The following is an 18,914-nucleotide window of genomic DNA, read 5'->3' on the forward strand; positions in this document are numbered from 1 at the left end:
CCGGTCTCTCTTTGCCAAACCTAGAAATGATTTGAAGCTATAGGGGCGAGACGTTGTTTGAATGTAGCATATTTAAGTATATTCTAGTATGTGGCATGGAAACGCAAGTCCTGGGCACCAGGAATCTCCACGAAGCCCTCGATCGCCTTGCGCAGTCCGACGCCGCGCTGGATCCGGCGTCCTATGGTGCTCTTCTCAAAGAATGTGGCAATGCCAGGGAGCTGGCGCTGGGCAAGCTCGTCCACTCTCACATCGCCAAGCACGGCTCATCCGACAGAGACACATTCCTGGGGAATTTCTTGGTTCACATGTATGGGCGGTGTGGAAGCATCGACGACGCGCGCAGGGTCTTTGATAGGATCCGGCTGCGCAACGTCTTCTCTAGCAACATCATGATCGCGGCATTTACCGAGAATGGGGATCTTGCTAGCGCGAAGAACCTGTTCGATCGATCGACCGTGAAGAACACCGTGACATGGAACGCAATGATCAATGCGTACGTGGGCGCTGGCGCGATGGAAGAAGCTAAAGATCTGTTCAAGGCGATGCCAGTGAGAGACGTCGTTTCGTGGAGCGCGATGATCAAAGCAAATGCCGGGAGAGGGGATTTGGAGATGGCGATTCTTCTGTTCAAGCTCATGGATCTAGATGGAGTGCGGCCGAATCGCGTGGCATTCATGTGTGTGCTCGAGGTGTGCGCTGATCTAGAGGCAATCACGCTGGGGATCACGATCCACGAGCTCATCCGGGAGGCAGGGCTGGAATCCGAGACGAAGATCGCGAACACGCTCATCCACATGTATGGGAGCTGCGGGAGCATCCAGAAAGCCAGCGAGATCTTCGAATTGATGCCACACAAATCCACAGTCTCGTGGAATTCCATCGTCTCGGCCTATGCCTGGAGTGGAGATCTCGATCAAGCCCAGCACCTGTTCGATCGGATGCCCCAGCGCGACGTGGTGTCGTGGAATTCGATGCTCGCGGCGTATTCCCAGAACGGGCATGGCGATCGAGCTCTGGAGCTGTTCTTGGTGATGGATCCCTCGCTGCAAAACGAGGTCACGTTCGTGATCGCGGCGAATGCGTGCGCGAGCCAGGCAGCGCTGGAAGAGGGCATCGCGATCCACTCGAGGGCCGTGTTCTACGGCTATGGCAGCGACACCCTTGTGGCCAACGCGCTCGTCACGCTCCTGGGCAAATCCGGGAGCGTGGAGGGCGCCAAGAGCGCCTTCGATCGAATTCGCTCCAAGGACGCCGTGTCGCTCAACAGCATGATCGCGATCTACGCCGCGAATGGATCCGGCGAGGCGGCGGTGGAGGCGTTGCGATCCATGGCGGCGGAGGGCGTGAGCCCCGATTCCATCACATTCATGAGCGCGCTCTCGGCGTGTAGCCACTCGGGACTACTGGATCTGGCCTGGGGGCTCTTCCCGTGCATCGCTGGAGACTATGGGATCGCTCCAGCGATGGATCACTACGTGAGCTTGCTGGATCTGCTGGCTAGAGCTGGGAGGATTGACGAGGCCGCGGATTTGATCGCCCATATGCCATTTGAGCCGCCGGTGCTGGCGTGGACGATACTACTGGGCGCTTACAATGCGATGGGGCAGCAGGGATCCAATGCCGTGGAGCGATCGATGGAGCTAGAGCCCGAGAACTCGGCACACTATGTCCTTCTCTCCAATCTGAAGAGCCCTAAAAACAGGGGTAGGGTTTGATTTAAAGTTTGGTTTTTGGGGGGAGCGCCATGGATCCAAGGAGGGGAGCGGCCATGGATTCAAGGGGTGGACGCGAGAAAAAGCAGCGCCGGGCGGCGACCGAAGATCTTTGGCGAAAATCCGGGGTAAATGTAGTGGTTCTTTCGATTCATTGATTATTCGTTGCGTTTGCCAAGGCATTGCCAAATGGATGTGGAAGCTGTTCTCAAGGTATGCATCTGTGTGTGTGTGTGTGTGATCTCGCTAACTTTGGTTCCACCTTTTCGAAGTTCGTTTGGAGATTTCTTCATCGATCTTAATCTTCAAGGTAAGAGAGCTCTGTAGAAAGTGCTAGATTTTTTATTTTTCACGGGTGGAGCTTCTTCTCCAGACCAGCGATGTTTCTGCTTCGAGATCAGTGATCGATGTGGAAGCTCCTCTCAAAGGTATGTATTTTATTTTTTCTTTTCTCTCTTCTTTTTGCTGACTTTCGTTGAAGTGAGTGGAGCTTCTCCAGATCAGCGATGCTTGGAGATTGTCTACTGAGAAGCGGCTACAATCACGTTCTTGAGTTGCCGAATGTTTCTCTCGAGGCCAGTACTTTTCCTCACAATCTCCTTGAGAGCTTCGGCTCTGCGTCTCATTGTTTTTCCTTCTTCGCCATTCATTACAGCATCTATGATCTTCTCCAAGTCTTCGCATTTGACACCATCGTCGGGTCCATCAGCCAACTTCACCCCAGTCTTCCACTTCTCCGTCATTACATGAGCATTCGAGTTCTGCTCGTAGGCGCACGGCCAGCAAAGTGTTGGTACTCCACAGAGCAGGGCCTCTAGCACCGAGTTCCATCCACAGTGCGTTAAGAAGGCTCCAACTGCGGACTGGCGCAAGACAGGCACTTGTGGAGCCCATTCCACAACTAAACTGTGCTCTCCAACTTTTTCTTGCAGGCTTTCGAAGAAGTTTTCAGGTGCGTCGCTTGCAAAGTTTCGTCTGATCGCCCACAAGACTGGCTGGTGAGTGGCTTGCACAGCTTTAGCGATCTTCTCCACTTGATCAGCCGGGAGGGAGATGACGCTTCCGAAGGCGATGTAGAGAACCGAGCGGTGAGGTTGTTTGTCCAACCAGCTGATACTAGTGTCTTCTTCTGGAGAACTGATAGTTTCGTGCTCTTGCAGAAGCGCCGGAGGTACGAGTGGTCCGACTGGCAGATAGTTGGGAAACTCTTTCCTGCGCGAAGTCACAAGTTCGTGATCCAGCTCCTCGATGGAGTTGACGAGAACACACGCAGCTTCCTTTGTTCGCTTTGCAGCAGCTCCCAGAAGAAGCACAACAGGACCGCCGCGCTGGAAGCCAAGAGGAAGCAGTCTCCTCGGGAAAGGCTCGAGGCCGGGAATGAAGTCGATCAGAGTTTGGTGGTCGGGGTTGCCTGAAAGAGAGGAAAGGACGCGCAGAGGTATGAGTAAAACATCCTCCTTTCTTCTCAAAACCAAAACTTTAGTTCTTACCACTGGCAGGAATATAACCCCGGGACTCGAGCTCTGGGATATGGTAGAAGAGCACCTCATTGATCGCGTGACTGGTGTTTAAGGCGATCTGTGGGATTCCCAGGCTCGCGGCGACGTCCTGTGACCAGCCCAAGAAGAAATCAGAGATTAGGCACTTCACCGGTGGTCGGAGGGCCTCTAGAACCGCTTTCACTTCCTCTTGGAGCTCTGCAGCTCTGATAAGTGACACGTCCGTGGGTGGGCTCGGCACCAGATCGATGTGGAGGTCATCTTCCCGCAGGCTCGACTCCACCTTGGAGCACAGATTCCTGGGAAGAACAAAGCTTACGTGAAATCCCAGCGGGACGAGGCGGCGGCAAAGCTCGAGCATGGGATTGATGTGGCCGGATCCATCGCAGGGAAGCGCTGCTATGTGAAGACGCTGCTCGTCTGCCATCGCCAAAGCAAAGACTAAAGATCCAGAGAGGGTTGTTGACTATTGACTATTTGACTGGTGTTTTCTTTTTTGGGTGAATTTAGGGCTCTTGCGAATGGCGATCCCGGCGTGGCGGATTTGCCTAGCGTCGGCGTCCCCGGAGGAGCAGCAGCACCAGCGGCGCCTCACCTCGCTGCTGCGCAACAAGCAGCGGGCCCTGGAGGCGCGCCTGGCCGCTATGGATGAGCAGGAGCGGCAGCTCCAGTCGCGGCTGCAGGGACTCCAGAGATTGCCGCCGCCCCAGCACCGGTTGCTGCAGAAGATCGTCGCCAGCACAATGCAGGGCCGCACGGCGATCGTGGCCGAGGTCGCGCGGGCCTCTCCGGCGGAGAAGCCAGAGGGCGTTGCGCAAAGGAGCCAGGACTATGTTACATGGGGTATGGATTCTTTTCGTTCTCTCCTTTTCTTTGCGGCGTGATTCGAGTGTTTGCTTCCTTGTCCAGGAGCTGACGCCATCTCGGTTTGCACTGACGAAGAAGTATCGCCAGATGGAGTTTTGGATCTGGAAGCTGTTTCTAAAGGTAGCGATTCTTCTTTCTTTCTTACTATGTTGTGTTCTCCTTGACATTGGTTTCCTAAGTTTGTGCGAAGTAATTCCTCGGATGTGCAGCGGTGGAGGTCCCAGTTCTTCGCAAAGATTGGATCATTCATCCGATACAGGTAGCCAATCCATAATTGTGTATCGAGCACAAAGCTTTGTTTTGCATAGATAATCGATACTCGGGAATCCGGTGCTGCTGCTCTCACGGCCGTCTACTCAGTTCTTTCCAAAGGTACGTGTGTTTCTGCAAGCTCTTAAAAAAATCAAACTCTTCGATTTGCAGGAACGCCATCCATTCTACGCTACATAGCTACAGTTGGACTTGATGCAGTTGTGGAGGTGAGCTCCTTTCTTTCTCTGAAACCAAGACTAAATTAGAAATTTCCAGGTCGTCAATCTCAAAGAACTCGAGGAACTCTCCACACTCGGCATCCCGCTCTTTGGTTTCAACATCTCAGTTGGAGTTGCAGTGCGTTGATTGACATAATTTTTGCTCTCTTGCCATCAGTATCAACCTCTTTCCCTTCTCCTACAGGTTCCAATACCAGGCTTTCGGCAGGACATCGCCAAGTCTCTGGTTCAAAAGCTCCCCTTTGGAGCCGCGTCCATTGTGGTGAGTTTTAGCCCTCTCCTCGCGCGTCAACTCAGCTTTTTCTTCTCGTCCAGGGCGTTGCTTCGATGGAGGAGGCACGGCAGATGAAGGTGGCGGGGGCGGACGCCGTCTACCTGAAAAGAGAGGCTCTAAGTTCGCCGCAAGAGCTACTCGAAAGCTTGCGAGAAGGATTGAGTGGAGACGACTAGAAAAACAAATAAACAGCAGTCATTTACAATCACGGTTCACGCAGATTATTTACAGTATGTATAGTTTTTAGTGTCAGTAGAGTTTCATGAATGGATTCCTTGCGATTCTACTTCTTGGTAGCTGCCTGTGCAGCAGCGAGTCTCGCAATTGGCACTCTACATCAAACAAAAGTTTGCATTAGAATTCTTTCCTTTTCTTTCTCTCTTTCTTACCTGAAAGGCGAGCACGAAACGTAGTCTAGACCCGCGTCATGGAAGAACTCTACGGACATGGGCTCCCCGCCGTGCTCTCCACAAACTCCTACCTGATGTTACACAGGCGGTCAGCCATGAATCACACAACTTAGCTCGTTTCACCTTCAAACCATCCCTGGCTTTTCTGCCTCGCTCGGTCGCAATGCTGATAAGTTGGCCGACGCCTCTCTGGTCAAGAACCTGAGATCCGGAAGAACAAAAAAGTATAAGAAAAGCCTCGTGAAACGTCATGCGTGCACCTCGAATGGATCATGCTGTAGAATGCCTTGCGAGAGGTAGACGGGTAAGAACTTGCTCACGTCGTCTCGGCTATAGCCAAACGTCATTTGCGTCAGGTCGTTGGTGCCGAAAGAGAAAAACTCCGCGTGTGATGCAATCTAGCGTGTCACCGAATTAAGCAAACAAAACCACGGGAGATTCTGTTACCTCGTCTGCAACGAGTGCTGCCCGAGGGATTTCGATCATAGTTCCAATCTTGTATGGCAGGCTTTTGCCAACGTCCGAGAAGACTCTTTCCGCTACACCGTGGATTGCAGAAACTTGGTTTCCGAGTTCCTGTATACAGGATAATCGTGAAAAAACATTAGCTTGCACAAAAACTCGACGAACCTGAGGAGTCCCCACAAGAGGAACCATTATTTCAGGGTAGACTTTAACACCTTGATTGGACATTGCTATAGCCGCTTCGAAGATGGCACGAGCTTGCATTTCTGTAAGCTCCGGATACGAAACTCCCAGCCTGAGAACATCTAACGTAGAATCTCCACTAAAACTCTCATGTTTGAAATATACCTGCAGCCTCGGAAACCGAGCATCGGGTTCACCTCGGACAACTTTTCAACTCGAAGTAGAACATCTTCCTCGCGGACACCAGTTTCCGCAGCAAGCTCTTCCACAATCTCGTCAATGTCACCTTCGGGAAGGAACTCGTGTAATGGAGGATCAAGCAAACGTATGGTGACCGGAAGTCCTGCATTCTTGTTGGCAAGAAACACAGGTTAGTGACTAAAACTACCAAGCTTCGCACTTTACCATCCATGACGCGAAAAATTCCTTCAAAGTCTGATCGTTGGTATGGTAGAAGCTTGTCCAGAGCTGCTTGCCTGTGTTCGAGAGTGGATGCCATGATCATCTGCCTCACAGCCTTGATCCTCTCATCTGAAGCAAAGAACTGAACGCGCATGGATAGCTCGAGAAAAGAGCATAAGAGAGCTCACGTACCATGTGTTCTGTTCTGCACAATCCGATACCTTGAGCACCGTTGTTTCTAGCAGTGAGCGCATCCGCAGGAGTATCGGCATTGGCCATAACCTGAACGCATGTCCATGTTTAATTGTGCATCTTTACTTCTCATACCTTGAGCTTCCGATAATCATCAACCCAGCGCATGAGAGTCTCAAGATCACCACTAAGTACCGGAGGTGACAAATCCTGCCTTCCCACAATAACCTCGCCCGTTGTCCCATTCAACGAAATCCAGTCACCTTCTTTCAGTACCGTGTTTCCCAGCGACATTGTCTGTAAAGTACGTTTCAAAACCAGAACGCTTGGCACTCTTTACCTTCTGTGCGTCGTTCACTCGAAGCTCCGAGCATCCAGCAACACAGCACTTTCCCCAGCCTCGGGCAACAACAGCAGCATGAGACGTCATCCCTCCGCGTGCAGTAAGAATGCCGGCGGCAGCATTCATGCCTCCAACGTCTTCTGGACTCGTCTCGTTTCTTACCTGAAAAGGATTAAAGATCACTAGACAGATAAATGACGCTGCGTGAAGAATACCAGAATACAGCTTTTCCCTTGAGCATGCCAGGCTTCTGCATCTTCGGCACTGAAAACGAGTTGCCCGACTGCGGCACCAGGTGAAGCAGGAAGACCAGAACCTATGACATAATCTTTGTATGCAGCAGGATTCTCGAACTGTAGACGGAAAACGAAGGAATTGTGAAGGAGAGAAACAAATCTTTCTACCTGAGGATGAAGGAGCTGGTCCAGGTGTCTAGGCTCGACCATGTTCACAGCGGTTTTGGTGTCCACAAGCTTTTCGCCAACCATGTCGACAGCAATCTTTACCGCTCCAGCACCAGTTCGTTTCCCGGAGCGGCACTGCAGCATCCACAACCTGTTTGATTGAACAGTGAATTCGATGTCCTGAACATCACCAGGAGAATTATTAGAACATGGCATATATATACTGCGTCCTAACCATCATATCCTTGTAGTGGTTTTCCAGTATTTCACAGTTCTTCACAAGCTCCGCATAAGCACCAGGCAAGCGTTCTTTCATAACATCAATATCCTCCGGCGTCCTGATCCCAGCCACAACGTCCTCTCCCTGCAGCCATCATACTTTCAAAGTCATCATAGATGCAACTATAGATTAAAAACCTGTGCGTTAATCAGGTACTCGCCATAGAGCTTCCTTTCCCCAGTGCTAGGATTGCGAGTAAACAGCACCCCAGTACCCGAGTCAAGTCCCATATTTCCAAAAACCATAGCTTGGACATTAACAGCCGTGCCTCGCAAACCACTGATTTGGTTGATATTGCGATACTTGATGGCACGAGGACTGTTCCACGACTCGAAGACAGCCACAATGGCAAGCTTAAGTTGCTCTTTTGGATCTGCTTAGACAAGAAGGCCTGTCAATAAAAGCATAAGAAGACAAATACATACCAGAAGGAAACTCTTTGCCAGTTGCTTTAGAGTAAACCGCCTTGTATTTCTCAACAAGCTCTTTAAGATCCTCCGTGGTGAGGTCCGTGTCAAGCGTTGTCCCTCTCGCAGCCTTCATCGTTTCCAGCTCATGCTCAAACAGTGAATGCGGAATATTCATCACCTGCAACTTAAAGTAAGGACCTTTCCAGAGACGGCATACATATGACTTACCACATCACCAAACATGTCGAGGAAGCGACGATAAGAATCATACGCAAATCTCTCGCCGCTTATCTGGCCTAGGCCGGCAGCAACCTCGTCGTTGAGCCCCAGATTTAACACCGTGTCCATCATTCCCGGCATTGACACCTGCATTTCATACAGTCAACACTAACACCACCCTGCAGAACCGAGAAAGAATAAAAGCTAGAAACACTAACCGCAGCACCTGACCGTACAGAAACCAGCAGTGGCGCAGTGGGATTTCCCAGCGAAGCATTCATTTCTCGCTCCACAACGCTGAGTGCAGCTAGAACTTCCTCCCACAGGCCAGAAGGGAATTTCTTTCCGTTGTCAAAGTAGTCGTGACAGGTTTCTGTGGTGATGGTAAGTCCCGGAGGTACAGACAGGCCTATGCTCGACATTTCTGCGAGGTTTGCACCTTTGCCACCAAGCTGAGAGGATAAGAACAGCGATCATACATTTCAAGATAAGGAGAAACTATTATTTTTTTACCAGAGACTTCATGCTCTTGTCCCCTTGACTGAGCCCCTTCCCGAATGTATAAACACGCTGGGGCTGATGCTGGTGTAACTCAAGCTGTGTGAGCTGCTGCTGCCCCTGATCGCAAAACAAAAACAGTGATCACGTCCACAAAAACTTAATTTTGTACCTGAACTGCGAAAACTTGAGCTCTTCCAGCTGAAACTTTGTAGCTCGTCTTCGCTATCCTTGTCTGAAGCAAGGGACGCTGCTCGTTGCCATAAAAAGCCGCTGCAACAGCGGCCTTGTGCTGCTGCTGCATAATTGAAGCGAACATCATCTTACTGGCACAAGCCATTGCCCCGAGCACACCAGATAACTCTGGAAGAAGGAAGAAACACAAGAAAGGGCCTCAATCCACTTTATGATTACGTTTCCAAAATTTCGCGAGCTTAAAACCCGAGCTTAGCGAATCAACGATAGCTCTACCTCTCTACAGTAGCTTGTTTTTACAAACTGCAACCACAAAAAATGAATTATGTCTAGATAGAGCAAAAGGCTCCGCTCGCTGCAAAATTCTCCACTCACTCACATCAACTTCTGAAGGAGATCGACAGTTTGTCCTGCCGCATGTAAGACGAGCTTCTTTACCTGAAAATTTTGCGACTTAGAAAGAGCTGAGTCTAAAAACAGAATCAGTACCTCCAGCTTATCTTCTTTAGCCCGATGGTCCTTTGGAAGTCGCCGAAACTCCTCTGTTAGACGAATGCACTCATGCACATTTTCCGGAGACACAAAATCTAGTGCGACCTTGATGCATGACTGCCACAAAGGAAGAACTCGGGATCATACATCTCGTTTCAGTGGTGACATTTTACCTTCAAATTCCTCACTTGGTGGGGGCAGCCCGCAGGAATAAATACTGCTTCTCCAATGTGCTGTTCGAAAGTCCACGGCTCTATTTCTGAACAAGGGCTATACATAAGCTTAGCTGAAAAACAACGTAGGATAAAACTTACGATACTCCTCTTTCAACTGCAGTTTATGCTTCTCGTCCAAGAAAAAAATCTGATCATGTATGGGATGGTGCACCTGATGTAAAAAAAAAGGAGTAAACAAGCGTAAGAATGGTTATAAAGAATCTCAACGTTTACCTCTTTAACTGGCAAGTTTCCTATGTGTCTGAACTCTGTCGAATGTTTCATCAGATATGCTTCGAGTTTGGGAACGTCTTCTCGTCTATAAATATCCCATAAGGCACCTCCATAAGTACTGCTCTTGGCCTCACAGACCAAAATTTCATCCTTGTGACTAGTGTCGACTCCAGAAGAACAGCTCTCGGAAGACGTGTTCTCACTCGGTGACGTTTGCATATTGCGCAGATCTTTGCGCATAACTTCTATCCGTTCCTTGCGTTTCTGTTGCCACTTTATTTCAGAGGTGTGCGTTAACACATTTACCTGCACGTAAAAAACTTTTATCAGCAAAATGAAGAACTACAATATGAAGCTGGCAGTTTACCGCGTCCGAAATGTCACAGTGCAATTTGGTGACAGAATCTCCATTGCCAAGCTCCTCACGAAACCCGTACGCAATGTAAGTTTTGGGCCCCAGGTCAGGCTTCAACGAGTTCTCAGGCAGCTTTGCCGCCAGGTTGAAAATACCAGTCGTGGGATGCGTATACGCCTTGAAAGGCAGAGAGTTCAGAAACTCAGCCCCATGGCGAGGGAGGCGCTCGCTGAACAAGGTCGCTGGTGGCCAATCCTTCAGCTTCAACATTTCTGGCCAACCGTCTGGATGAACACGCCCTTCTTGGTATCCTGTAAAAAACTGATGTATGTTTATCTCCACCTGAAGATGGAACGTTAGAGCTGCAACCAAACTCGACAAGAGTCTTACTTGGTTCCAATCCAGGCAATCGATGGCTTTGAGGCTCTTGTTCTCGACGGCAGTCTTACTCTTGTTTGTCTCTCGTACAGCCCTCCACATTACCATCGGCTCCCAACTCAGGCCTGTGGTACCCTCTAGGACATCCCGAACGACAACTGGTTCACCACGTACCCAGTGCTTCTGAAAGTGTTTCACTCCCTCGTCTTTCAAGTCGCTTGCGCTGGGGCAGTAAATGTGGTTGTCGCTGGATCCTTCACGCTTTGCAGCCAGGCGGACGTTGCCTGCGTTTTCCGAGCAGTCGCAAGTGTTAGCCATCGCTTCAGGATCTGGACGGTAGTCTTCTAGACACTCCTCAATCGACTTTTGAAGGTCTGAGGTATGGTGGTGTGTGAAGAGCGTCTTCAAACACAGAGGATGCGAATCACAGTTTCGACAGGGAATGCTTCCGTCACTGTGTGCTTTCCAGGTGCTGCCACCTTCCTGTTCGAGAGCAGGATCCTCAGCCTTTTCCCTTAGCTCTCGACAGCAAGTGAGGCATAAGTCGAAGCCGCATCCGGGACAATTTCGATGCATGTCCACAATGGATGTCCGGCAGTTATCACTGCCAAGAGGAGGTCCGTCAGTCACAGAAAATTGCAAAACAGATCCAACCAATAAAGGCGCTCGTCAAAATCCACCGGGGCCTTTTCCACTCCCAAGTATGCCTCTCCTGCCATCTCGTACTGTTAGTCTGATGAAGACAGAACTGCAGAACTACTCGCCTTGGATGTTTTTCTCGAGCTCCTCTTCCTCTCGTTGTTCATTGCTGAGTTGTTTAAGATAGCGCGAGATCTTCCAAAGGAGATACTTAAAATGCTCCACCTGTTTGGATGGAGGCAGCTCCGCAGTCACCTACATCAGACAAGGGAAAGCATCGGACACTTGATCATCAAGCGAGAATGTTACTTACAACTTTCGGCCCGTGAGTGCGTAGGCAAGCTTTGCAATTACAGTTCCTCCGGCAGAAAGGACACTGCTTCTGGACGTCTTTCACTGTCAGCTCCGGGTACCTGGAAAAAGAAACAAAAACTTCACACGCTAAGAAAAAAAAAAACCGCAAGCTTCTTGCCATCGCTTGATACAGCTAAGGCAGTAGCGCTTCTTGTTGCAGCCATCGCAGAAAACCACATCTCCTTTGTCATTTCTCTGGCACTGGTGGCAGCTCTTGTACTGCTCTAACTTCTCGCGAATGGCGGCGAGTTTTTCCTGAGACCAGAAATGGTCGTGAGATTCTTCGCAAAACGAAAAGAACAGCAAAGAATACCTGATCCAGCTCTTCGGCCATGTCGGTTTCCTTTCGATCACAGCGGCGCAGCTTTTTTCTCTTCTCCTCCCGAGGAGGCTGCTGCTCCTTGCTGCTTCTCTTCGTTGCCACCTGATCCTTGTACCTCTGGGTCTTTTCTCGCATTTTATTGCGATGGTACTCGCAGTAGTTGTCATTCACCATGGCCAGTTGCGGACAGCGCCAGCCTTTCCCATCTGATCGGCTACACGGCCGTGGAAATTCCATCGATTTCCTCTTCCTGATCACACAAATCAGGGCCGCTTTTGCAGAAAAGGAAATGTGGTCTAGAGTACCTGGTTTGCCGATTTGGCTCTTCTTCCTCTCTTTCGTCTTCCTCTTCTTCCGTCCTTGTATCCGAGGATCCATCCTCCCCCTCCTCGTTGTCCGCGACCCTCCTCAGCTCTGGGCGCTTGCTCCTCATCTCGCCTTCACCCTAGCCTGCTTCCATTTACAATATTGCGCACATTAGGTTTTCGCGTCATTTACATGTTATTCTGGTATTTCCATATTATTATAGTAGCGGTTTAAAATTAGCATAAAGGATTTATCCATTTAATTTTTCACATTATTAATTTATCTAGACCTGAAATATAGCAAAGTTGACTTCTTCAAGGAGGATTTTTTAGGGCGTGTTTTGCTTGGACTTATAGCATTACTGGGTGGTGCAAGTTTGTGCTGCCCAAAGTCCAAAACACAGTATAAGGTTTTGGAAGTATATGATATGGGCATAAAGGATCTTCAATGATGCCCAAAGTCCAAAACATGGTATAAGGTTGGAAGTATCTTAAATGATGCCCCAAAGGATTTACAGATGGGATTTTAGTGGATAATGGAGTTATGGTGGATAACAACATGGGGAGACAAAACACTCTAAAAATCATTGTTAAACACTCTTAAACACAGAAACCCCAACAAGTGTCTTGAGTTCAGCCACTATGTTGTGAGAGAGTTGGTATTGTTTTCTTAGCATGCAGGGAGTCCCCTTATATACAACATGCTCTAGTGCCTTGACACCCTCATTGCATGATTTCTTGTGGTTTTTTTGGCTGGTTGGGGAAATCTAGTGGCCCTAAGAGTTTTGTGAGCATTCAAGAGAGAACTTGACATAGTCTTTTTTCCAACTAGGTCTCTTGCTTGAGGCTTCTATAAGTCATGCTTGTACCTTTGGGGCAAGAGGTTTAGTGGAGCCCTAGCTAATGCTTTTACATCTTCTAGGTCGAGTTGTTAGACTGGTGACACATAAGCTAGCTATGACAAGTTTGATTGTACAACTTGCTTTGGTATTAGAGGAGTTGAGTTGTTGGTCCATCTGGAAGGACAAGTGCAACAAATGGATAATAGACTAGATAGTGGTTGTGAGTAGATAAAAGTGATGGTGATGAGGTCTGGATTGATCTAATATAGAGAAGAATTTGAAAACCATGGGAGAAAAGCCAGGAAATGTATGAACTCTTAGATGATTGAAGCTGATGCCACCTCAAAACTGAAATCTAAGCCCAAGCTTGCTACCATAATGATAGAAAGGCAAGTAGAAAAGAGTGAAAAAAAAGAAAAGAAAAAAACAAAGAAAATAAAGAAGAGAAATAAAAAGTCACTATAAGAGAAGTTGATAGTGATTTCAGAAGTTGCTTAATATTGTTGTGTTGTAGCATGCTCCAAGTGAACAAAGAGTGTTTGGAAGGAGGCTAGAGACACCAATGAAGTTTCCAAAGCTGCATGTCACATCAACTCATCAAGGTCCCACTACAACTTTGATCCCACTACAACTTTAAGCAAAAATATAGAATTATGCTTGATATCATGAGGTTGAGAGATCCTAGGACAAAGTGCCTCTAAAGTCTGGAATGTAGTCTAAGTCATTGTGAATTTGGTGGACAAGTTGAATAGTGTTGTCTGTGAAAAAAGGCCACAATCATGTTAGGTGATGCTTTGGCTGGGATCCTATGGTTCCAGTGAGCTGATGTCACCTCTAAGTACTGGAGAGGCTAGAGAAGAATGAACTATTGCAAAAATGAACTTGCCACTATTGCCACCTTTGACAAGTAGCAACATTGGGAGTTTTATGTATGCATATGTTTCATCTGGCTGCTACAAGTGATTGCTAAGGACCCTGGAAAAGGCCTCCAAACAATCTAGAGAAGGCGTTGCAGCTGAAAATAAACTTTAAATCATTGTTGATATGTTTATATTCGTGCTCCTTGTGCCAGACCTATGCCATCCTCAACAAACAATCCACACTAAGAAATTCTATTAAATACTCAAGAAAACACTCCTGGACTGTGATTGTCTATGCATTTGCTCAGAACAAGGATCTTATAGCAGCTCTAGAATTGTTCTGGGCATGCATCCTGGATGTGGTTGAGTTCTCACTACTTACAACCATGTTAGGTGCATAGAGTGAGTATGGGTGAAAGTGCATATAATTATAGAGGCAAGGTAATATAGAGTTAGACCAAGCCATCTGAGCTATAATCCTTTTACTTCAATTCTAGTTGCCCCTCTTCTCAATCATTCTCCAATCTACTCATTGTAACTGTACATTCCAAACATTGCTAGAAGTCTTCTCCAAGTGCTTTGTTAAAATATCTATATAGTATGGATGCAATCCTAACTTACCTTTATATCCCAAATAAGTTGGAATTGCCTTGGAGAATATTAATAAACTTCTCACTATCAAATCAATCAAATCTTTATATAAGGGTTTCCCAAGATATGGATTACAAACCAGATTATCCCTTTGTATAAATCCAATGATCCAGTTAAAATGGCAAATTATTGAACCCAGATTATCTCCAATATATTTATGAAACTCTTTGCTTGCTTGATGAAAAAACAACTCTTAGTTTGGGTGGAAAGTTGTTATCTTCATGCAAATGGCAAAATAGACTTTTGCCGCTATTACTCTTGTGTAGACCAACTTCTCACTCTCTAAGTATTGCTAGAGTAGTATTTGTTCATATGTAATTGAGTGGTCTTCCTTGGCTATATCAATTTATGAAGCTTTTGATCAGATGCCACAACATTTGCTCATTCAAAGATTACTTGAAATTCAAGTGCCTTCCACTTGTTGCTATTGTGAACTCTATAGAACTATGCAGTTGTAACTCTTTGATAGGGCATCAATTCCTTCTAAGGTTGGAGTCTAGCAAGGCTATCCTTTATTACTAGCTCTTTGATATTTACATTGATGCACTAGAGTCCATAATTGAAGGAAGAACACTCATGCCATACCATTATTAGTAGCTTAGAGCACTCAAAATATTCTAATTCTCAATATATTCCTCTCTATATAAAAGCCATGTGAGAGTGAGCAAGGGCTAGAGGGCATTTAGGGCTTATAGAAGAGTTTGAATTTGTGATAGAGGTATTGAGAGCTTGAGACATAGAAGTTGGTGTAAAAAACCAAAGGGAACAATTCGAAAGACAATCTATAAGAGTTCAAATATAAAAGAAAATGGCCCATGAATAAGAGTGCACCCCTTTTCCAATAAATTAAGAGTTTTAAAATACTTGGGGTTAAGCGTCTTTGGGTTTGAATAGTATTGTTCTAGGTGACATCGTGGGAAATCCAAACTCAAGAGCTTACATTTGGTATTAGAAGTGTCTCAAATTTGGCTTTATTAGTTGACTTAAAGGAATCACACTACATATTAAGATTAGCATCTGGCAGGTCTAGCATGGTGGATTGTAAGCGACCAAAGAAAACAAGGACAGTGTGGTGGATTGTAAGCGACCAAAAAGAACAATATTCTTGTGAACTTGCACGGAAGTATGGTGGATTGTAAATAAAAAAAAAAAAATGAAAGACAATCCATAGGGGTTTAAATATAAAGGGAAATGGCTTATGAACAAGAGTGTAGCCTTTTTTCCAATCAGTTAAAGGTTTTGGGATACTTAGGATTAAGTGTTGTTGGATTTAAATAATACTAGACTAGATGATTTCCCCGGAAGTCCAAACTTAGAGTTTACAGTTGGAAGATAATTCTCATCTCCCAAGAAATGGTGAACTCAGTGTGATGGATTAATTTAGCTTTTTTTAGAAAATGAGAGAATTATTATTTAGAGTGTAAACTCATAGATTTGAAGTTTTTACCACTATTTTTCAACTTTCCTTTGTTTTGTTTAGTTTCAAAAAAATTTTAGATGACAAAAGTATTCATTTTGGTTTTGCTTTATTTCGGTGAAACAATTTTAACTCCTATTTCCAACAATTTAAAGAACCTAAAACTAAATTGTGAAAATAAGGGAAAATATAAGAGGAAAATGCTTATATGTGGCTTGATTTTTCACTTAGTTTTAGAAGTTTAAGTTTGAGAGTTTGGCATCAATTTGAGAAGTCATAAAATCTTTTACTTTATCTTGCTCTCTTTTTTTTAATTTTTTCACGACTATATTTTAGAACTCTAAGAGTGAGATTTTTTGAGTGTTCTCTGAATATTTCTTTTGTGGGTCTTTTCTTTTGTTCTTTAGCTTTCATAACAAATTTAAGAAGCTTATTCTTTATTGTTTTATCATCATTTTCTTTTTTCTTGAGTGTGTTGGATAGATATCTTCTAGAGCTTTTTGCCATGTGTTTGCATATGGAATTTAATGCCAATTTAAAGAGTTTAGAGGGATTTTCCACTTATGTTTATTTATTTTGAGTATAAGAAGTGGTTTTAGCTATTTTCATGCAATTCTGAGTAGTTTAGCCATATAGTTTGTATAACCAACTAAAGAGAACAACTTGAAAGATAATCCATAGGAGTTCAAATGTAAAAGGAAAAAGCTCATGAATAAGAGTGCACCCTCTTTTTCAAACAATTAATGTTCTTGAGATATTTGGGGTTAAGTGTCATTAGGTTTGGGATGGGTGACTTCTTGGAAAGTCTAAATTCAAGAGTTTATATTTGATATTAGAGAGGTTTTGGTCCAAATTTCCCATGAAGAGCTTATATTTGGTATCAGAGAGGTCTCACTCCGGCTCTGTTGATTGGTTAGGGGAATTAGATTACATGTTAAGATTAACATTTAGTAGGTCTAGTTTACTTTGGTTGGGCTCGATCTAAAGGGTAGGGAGAGCTATGGCTCTCAGCTTTCGTTCACAAAGGTATAAACAACTAAAAGAAATGACTAAAGAGACGATCTATAGGGGTTCAAACATAAAGGGAAAGGGCTTATAAATAAAAGTGCACTTTATTTTCTAAATAGTTAAGATCTTGGGATATTTGGGGTTAAACATCCTTGGGTTTAAATAATACTAAAATGGGTGATCTTTTGGGAAGTCTAAATTCAAGCCCTTACAATTGACATCAAAGACTTTTCAACTTACTTTTAATTATGATTTTTGGTGCTCTAAAGCTCAAGATACTTATGTTTTTTGCATCTATGAGCTTGTGAATACTAATGAGTGATAATTTTTAGGTTTCTTCTGAAGTTTTACAACTATATATTTTGGTTGTAAAATAGATTTAAAGGATTCCTGTAGTGCATATGATCATGGGATGAGATTTGGATATACTATCATTGTGGATCTTTGGAACCTTGAGGGATAAATGGGGATAAAATAACTATTAAGGGTTCTTTCATCAAGCAATTACCCCTTTTTCAATTGGCTTAAGAGGAGTTCCAAAAGCCAAGAAGTTTCACTCTTTAGGAGTATTTATTGTAATCTAGCATTTGTAATGATTATAGAATTTTATGCCCATTCACACCAAATCAATGCACATTCGACATCTACTTACTATCAACACTATCCTATGGTTGGGGGCCATCATTCACGTATCCACCACAAGCTAAATTATCAGATAGCTCTCTTAGTTAAAGTGGATTTAGAGTTTTCTACAGATAGTAAGTTCAAGCATCCACTACTTATAGCAGTTCTTTCTAAAATCTATATTGTATAGCATGGGATAGACTTGCCTTACTTCTTAGGCAATGGAGACATCTTGGCCAGAATACACATTCTTCACTTTGAGCAATATTATGTATCGAATGGCATTGGTAGTGACAATTACAACCTTTGAGACTTCTCTCAATTGCTTACTAGTTGAGCAATTGCATAAGCAAAGACTCTTTTGGAGGTTGATATGATAAAGTATGCCACATTCAAGGCCTTCTTCAAGTCACACTTTGATCAATAGTAGATATTGAATCATTTACTTATGGACTTATTTGCATTTTAGCAAGGAGTTCCTAAATCGGTACTAGACTATGTGAATATTTTTGTGCCTATTGAAAAGAGTGTGTGAGGTGATCACTAATGAGCCCCACAACATCACAAAATTCATCTTTTAGCTCAAGGAAAATATCCAATACAAGATGTTTAAGAGACAATTTAAAATGTGTTATAAAGCTTTTGCAACTACAGAGAATTTAAAGTGTGATCTTCTCCAGAAGTTTGGTATCTCCAGGGTTGAGGAGGCTTTCCTCCCCTCCTCAATGGATGCTCTATTAATAGTCATTGATGACAAATTTTCTATGGTGATTGAAAAGACTTTAATAAAGCTTATAGGGTATAAAGAGATCAATAGTAGATGTAGGAGAAGATGCTTGAAGAGCTCTATGTTTGCCATTTATAATAAATTGAGAAGCCACAATATGCTCCATGCTCTTAGTATTGCTCCTATTGTGATGTCACAACTCACAACATAGAGAGGTGTTGGAAGCTTCATCTAAAGTTGTGGCCACCACATTCTCAACATATTTAAAAGCAACCATTTGTTGATAATAACATTACAACATAAAGGAAGAATCACTACTAGTAACAATTTGAGCAACATATGATCGAAGATGCACCTTCATCATCTTTTAGTAAAGGGAAGGCTTTAATTGGATAGGTCAATACCATTAAAATTGCTGAGGAAGAGTTCATAAAGATAGCAAACATAAGGGCATAAAAGAAGAAAGCACTTACTCATGAGGAAATCGATAGCAATCTAACTTCTTTAGTGATCATTAATCCAACACCCAAGATGGCATGTAAGCTCCTATTCACATCTCTTCTAGATGTCTTCCACTTTTCTCTAGTAGTTCCTAAGTCTTTAAGAGTGCACTTCAATAGTTGATGGAGGCATTCATCACCTTT

The 18,914-nt window shown here is 45.0% G+C and overlaps 5 protein-coding genes across 6 annotated transcripts; 2 read left to right on the plus strand and 3 right to left on the minus strand.

Moving 5' to 3' along the window:
• Window positions 1-95: 95 nt before the first annotated feature.
• Window positions 96-1,718, plus strand: LOC9652197 (pentatricopeptide repeat-containing protein At4g02750). The gene has a single exon (XM_024670799.1). It carries the CDS (start codon window positions 96-98, stop codon window positions 1,716-1,718), a length of 1,623 nt encoding a protein of 540 aa, XP_024526567.1.
• A 319-nt stretch (window positions 1,719-2,037) lies between these two features.
• Window positions 2,038-3,668, minus strand: LOC9635310 (anthocyanidin 3-O-glucosyltransferase 7). The gene is made up of 2 exons (XM_024670465.1): window positions 3,206-3,668; window positions 2,038-3,126 (listed from the first exon to the last, which is right to left on the minus strand). Exons 1-2 carry the CDS (start codon window positions 3,639-3,641, stop codon window positions 2,237-2,239), a joined length of 1,326 nt encoding a protein of 441 aa, XP_024526233.1. The 5' UTR covers window positions 3,642-3,668; the 3' UTR covers window positions 2,038-2,236.
• On the plus strand, window positions 2,568-5,059 carry LOC9652198 (indole-3-glycerol phosphate synthase). Of its 2 annotated transcripts, XR_002991865.1 has the most exons (11): window positions 2,568-2,667; window positions 2,731-2,808; window positions 2,876-3,153; window positions 3,215-4,057; window positions 4,124-4,201; window positions 4,261-4,340; window positions 4,390-4,453; window positions 4,505-4,560; window positions 4,610-4,690; window positions 4,757-4,834; window positions 4,888-5,059. XR_002991865.1 is itself a non-coding variant. In XM_002965695.2 (8 exons), the coding sequence occupies exons 1-8, from the start codon at window positions 3,736-3,738 to the stop codon at window positions 5,020-5,022; spliced, it is 864 nt and encodes a 287-aa protein (XP_002965741.2). In that variant the 5' UTR covers window positions 3,708-3,735; the 3' UTR covers window positions 5,023-5,059. The 2 variants fall into 2 exon arrangements, 1 of the variants encoding a protein (XP_002965741.2); XM_002965695.2 differs by lacking the exons at window positions 2,568-2,667; window positions 2,731-2,808; window positions 2,876-3,153 and having other exon boundaries at window positions 3,708-4,057; window positions 4,291-4,340.
• LOC9635311 (pyruvate, phosphate dikinase 2) lies at window positions 5,020-9,008 on the minus strand. Its single transcript, XM_024670455.1, has 20 exons — window positions 8,825-9,008; window positions 8,668-8,772; window positions 8,373-8,606; window positions 8,164-8,301; window positions 7,951-8,113; window positions 7,663-7,898; window positions 7,481-7,609; window positions 7,246-7,425; window positions 7,057-7,194; window positions 6,839-7,003; window positions 6,634-6,795; window positions 6,499-6,588; window positions 6,310-6,448; window positions 6,070-6,247; window positions 5,887-6,016; window positions 5,704-5,832; window positions 5,517-5,654; window positions 5,380-5,457; window positions 5,236-5,327; window positions 5,020-5,178 (listed from the first exon to the last, which is right to left on the minus strand). The coding sequence occupies exons 1-20, from the start codon at window positions 8,990-8,992 to the stop codon at window positions 5,130-5,132; spliced, it is 2,841 nt and encodes a 946-aa protein (XP_024526223.1). The 5' UTR covers window positions 8,993-9,008; the 3' UTR covers window positions 5,020-5,129.
• A 34-nt stretch (window positions 9,009-9,042) lies between these two features.
• On the minus strand, window positions 9,043-12,301 carry LOC112344902 (lysine-specific demethylase JMJ25-like). The gene is made up of 14 exons (XM_024670460.1): window positions 12,142-12,301; window positions 11,828-12,086; window positions 11,633-11,769; window positions 11,474-11,573; window positions 11,286-11,415; window positions 11,176-11,233; window positions 10,534-11,125; window positions 10,156-10,485; window positions 9,789-10,094; window positions 9,654-9,726; window positions 9,513-9,598; window positions 9,337-9,456; window positions 9,227-9,285; window positions 9,043-9,150 (listed from the first exon to the last, which is right to left on the minus strand). The coding sequence occupies exons 1-14, from the start codon at window positions 12,267-12,269 to the stop codon at window positions 9,144-9,146; spliced, it is 2,385 nt and encodes a 794-aa protein (XP_024526228.1). The 5' UTR covers window positions 12,270-12,301; the 3' UTR covers window positions 9,043-9,143.
• Window positions 12,302-18,914: the final 6,613 nt, after the last annotated feature.

This window comes from Selaginella moellendorffii, unplaced genomic scaffold, assembly GCF_000143415.4.
Source record: "Selaginella moellendorffii unplaced genomic scaffold, v1.0 SELMOscaffold_6, whole genome shotgun sequence".
In the NCBI taxonomy this organism is placed as follows: Eukaryota; Viridiplantae; Streptophyta; class Lycopodiopsida; order Selaginellales; family Selaginellaceae; genus Selaginella; species Selaginella moellendorffii.

Excerpts from the sequence above, each read along its gene's own strand:
- LOC9652197 (XM_024670799.1), top strand. The coding sequence starts at position 96 with ATGGAAACGCAAGTCCTGGGCACCAGGAATCTCCACGAAGCCCTCGAT.
- LOC9635310 (XM_024670465.1), bottom strand. The coding sequence starts at position 3,641 with ATGGCAGACGAGCAGCGTCTTCACATAGCAGCGCTTCCCTGCGATGGA. Across the intron at positions 3,127-3,205 it reads GGGTTATATTCCTGCCAGTG|GCAACCCCGACCACCAAACT; the intron begins GTAAGAACTAAA and ends CCTCTCTTTCAG.
- LOC9652198 (XM_002965695.2), top strand. The coding sequence starts at position 3,736 with ATGGCGATCCCGGCGTGGCGGATTTGCCTAGCGTCGGCGTCCCCGGAG. Across the intron at positions 4,454-4,504 it reads CTACTCAGTTCTTTCCAAAG|GAACGCCATCCATTCTACGC; the intron begins GTACGTGTGTTT and ends TTCGATTTGCAG. Across the intron at positions 4,691-4,756 it reads ACATCTCAGTTGGAGTTGCA|GTTCCAATACCAGGCTTTCG; the intron begins GTGCGTTGATTG and ends CTTCTCCTACAG.
- LOC9635311 (XM_024670455.1), bottom strand. The coding sequence starts at position 8,992 with ATGGCTTGTGCCAGTAAGATGATGTTCGCTTCAATTATGCAGCAGCAG. Across the intron at positions 8,114-8,163 it reads TCGACATGTTTGGTGATGTG|GTGATGAATATTCCGCATTC; the intron begins GTAAGTCATATG and ends TTTAAGTTGCAG. Across the intron at positions 5,655-5,703 it reads CAGCACTCGTTGCAGACGAG|ATTGCATCACACGCGGAGTT; the intron begins GTAACAGAATCT and ends GTGACACGCTAG.
- LOC112344902 (XM_024670460.1), bottom strand. The coding sequence starts at position 12,269 with ATGAGGAGCAAGCGCCCAGAGCTGAGGAGGGTCGCGGACAACGAGGAG. Across the intron at positions 12,087-12,141 it reads GAGCCAAATCGGCAAACCAG|GAAGAGGAAATCGATGGAAT; the intron begins GTACTCTAGACC and ends TTGTGTGATCAG. Across the intron at positions 10,486-10,533 it reads ATTGCCTGGATTGGAACCAA|GTGGAGATAAACATACATCA; the intron begins GTAAGACTCTTG and ends TTCCATCTTCAG.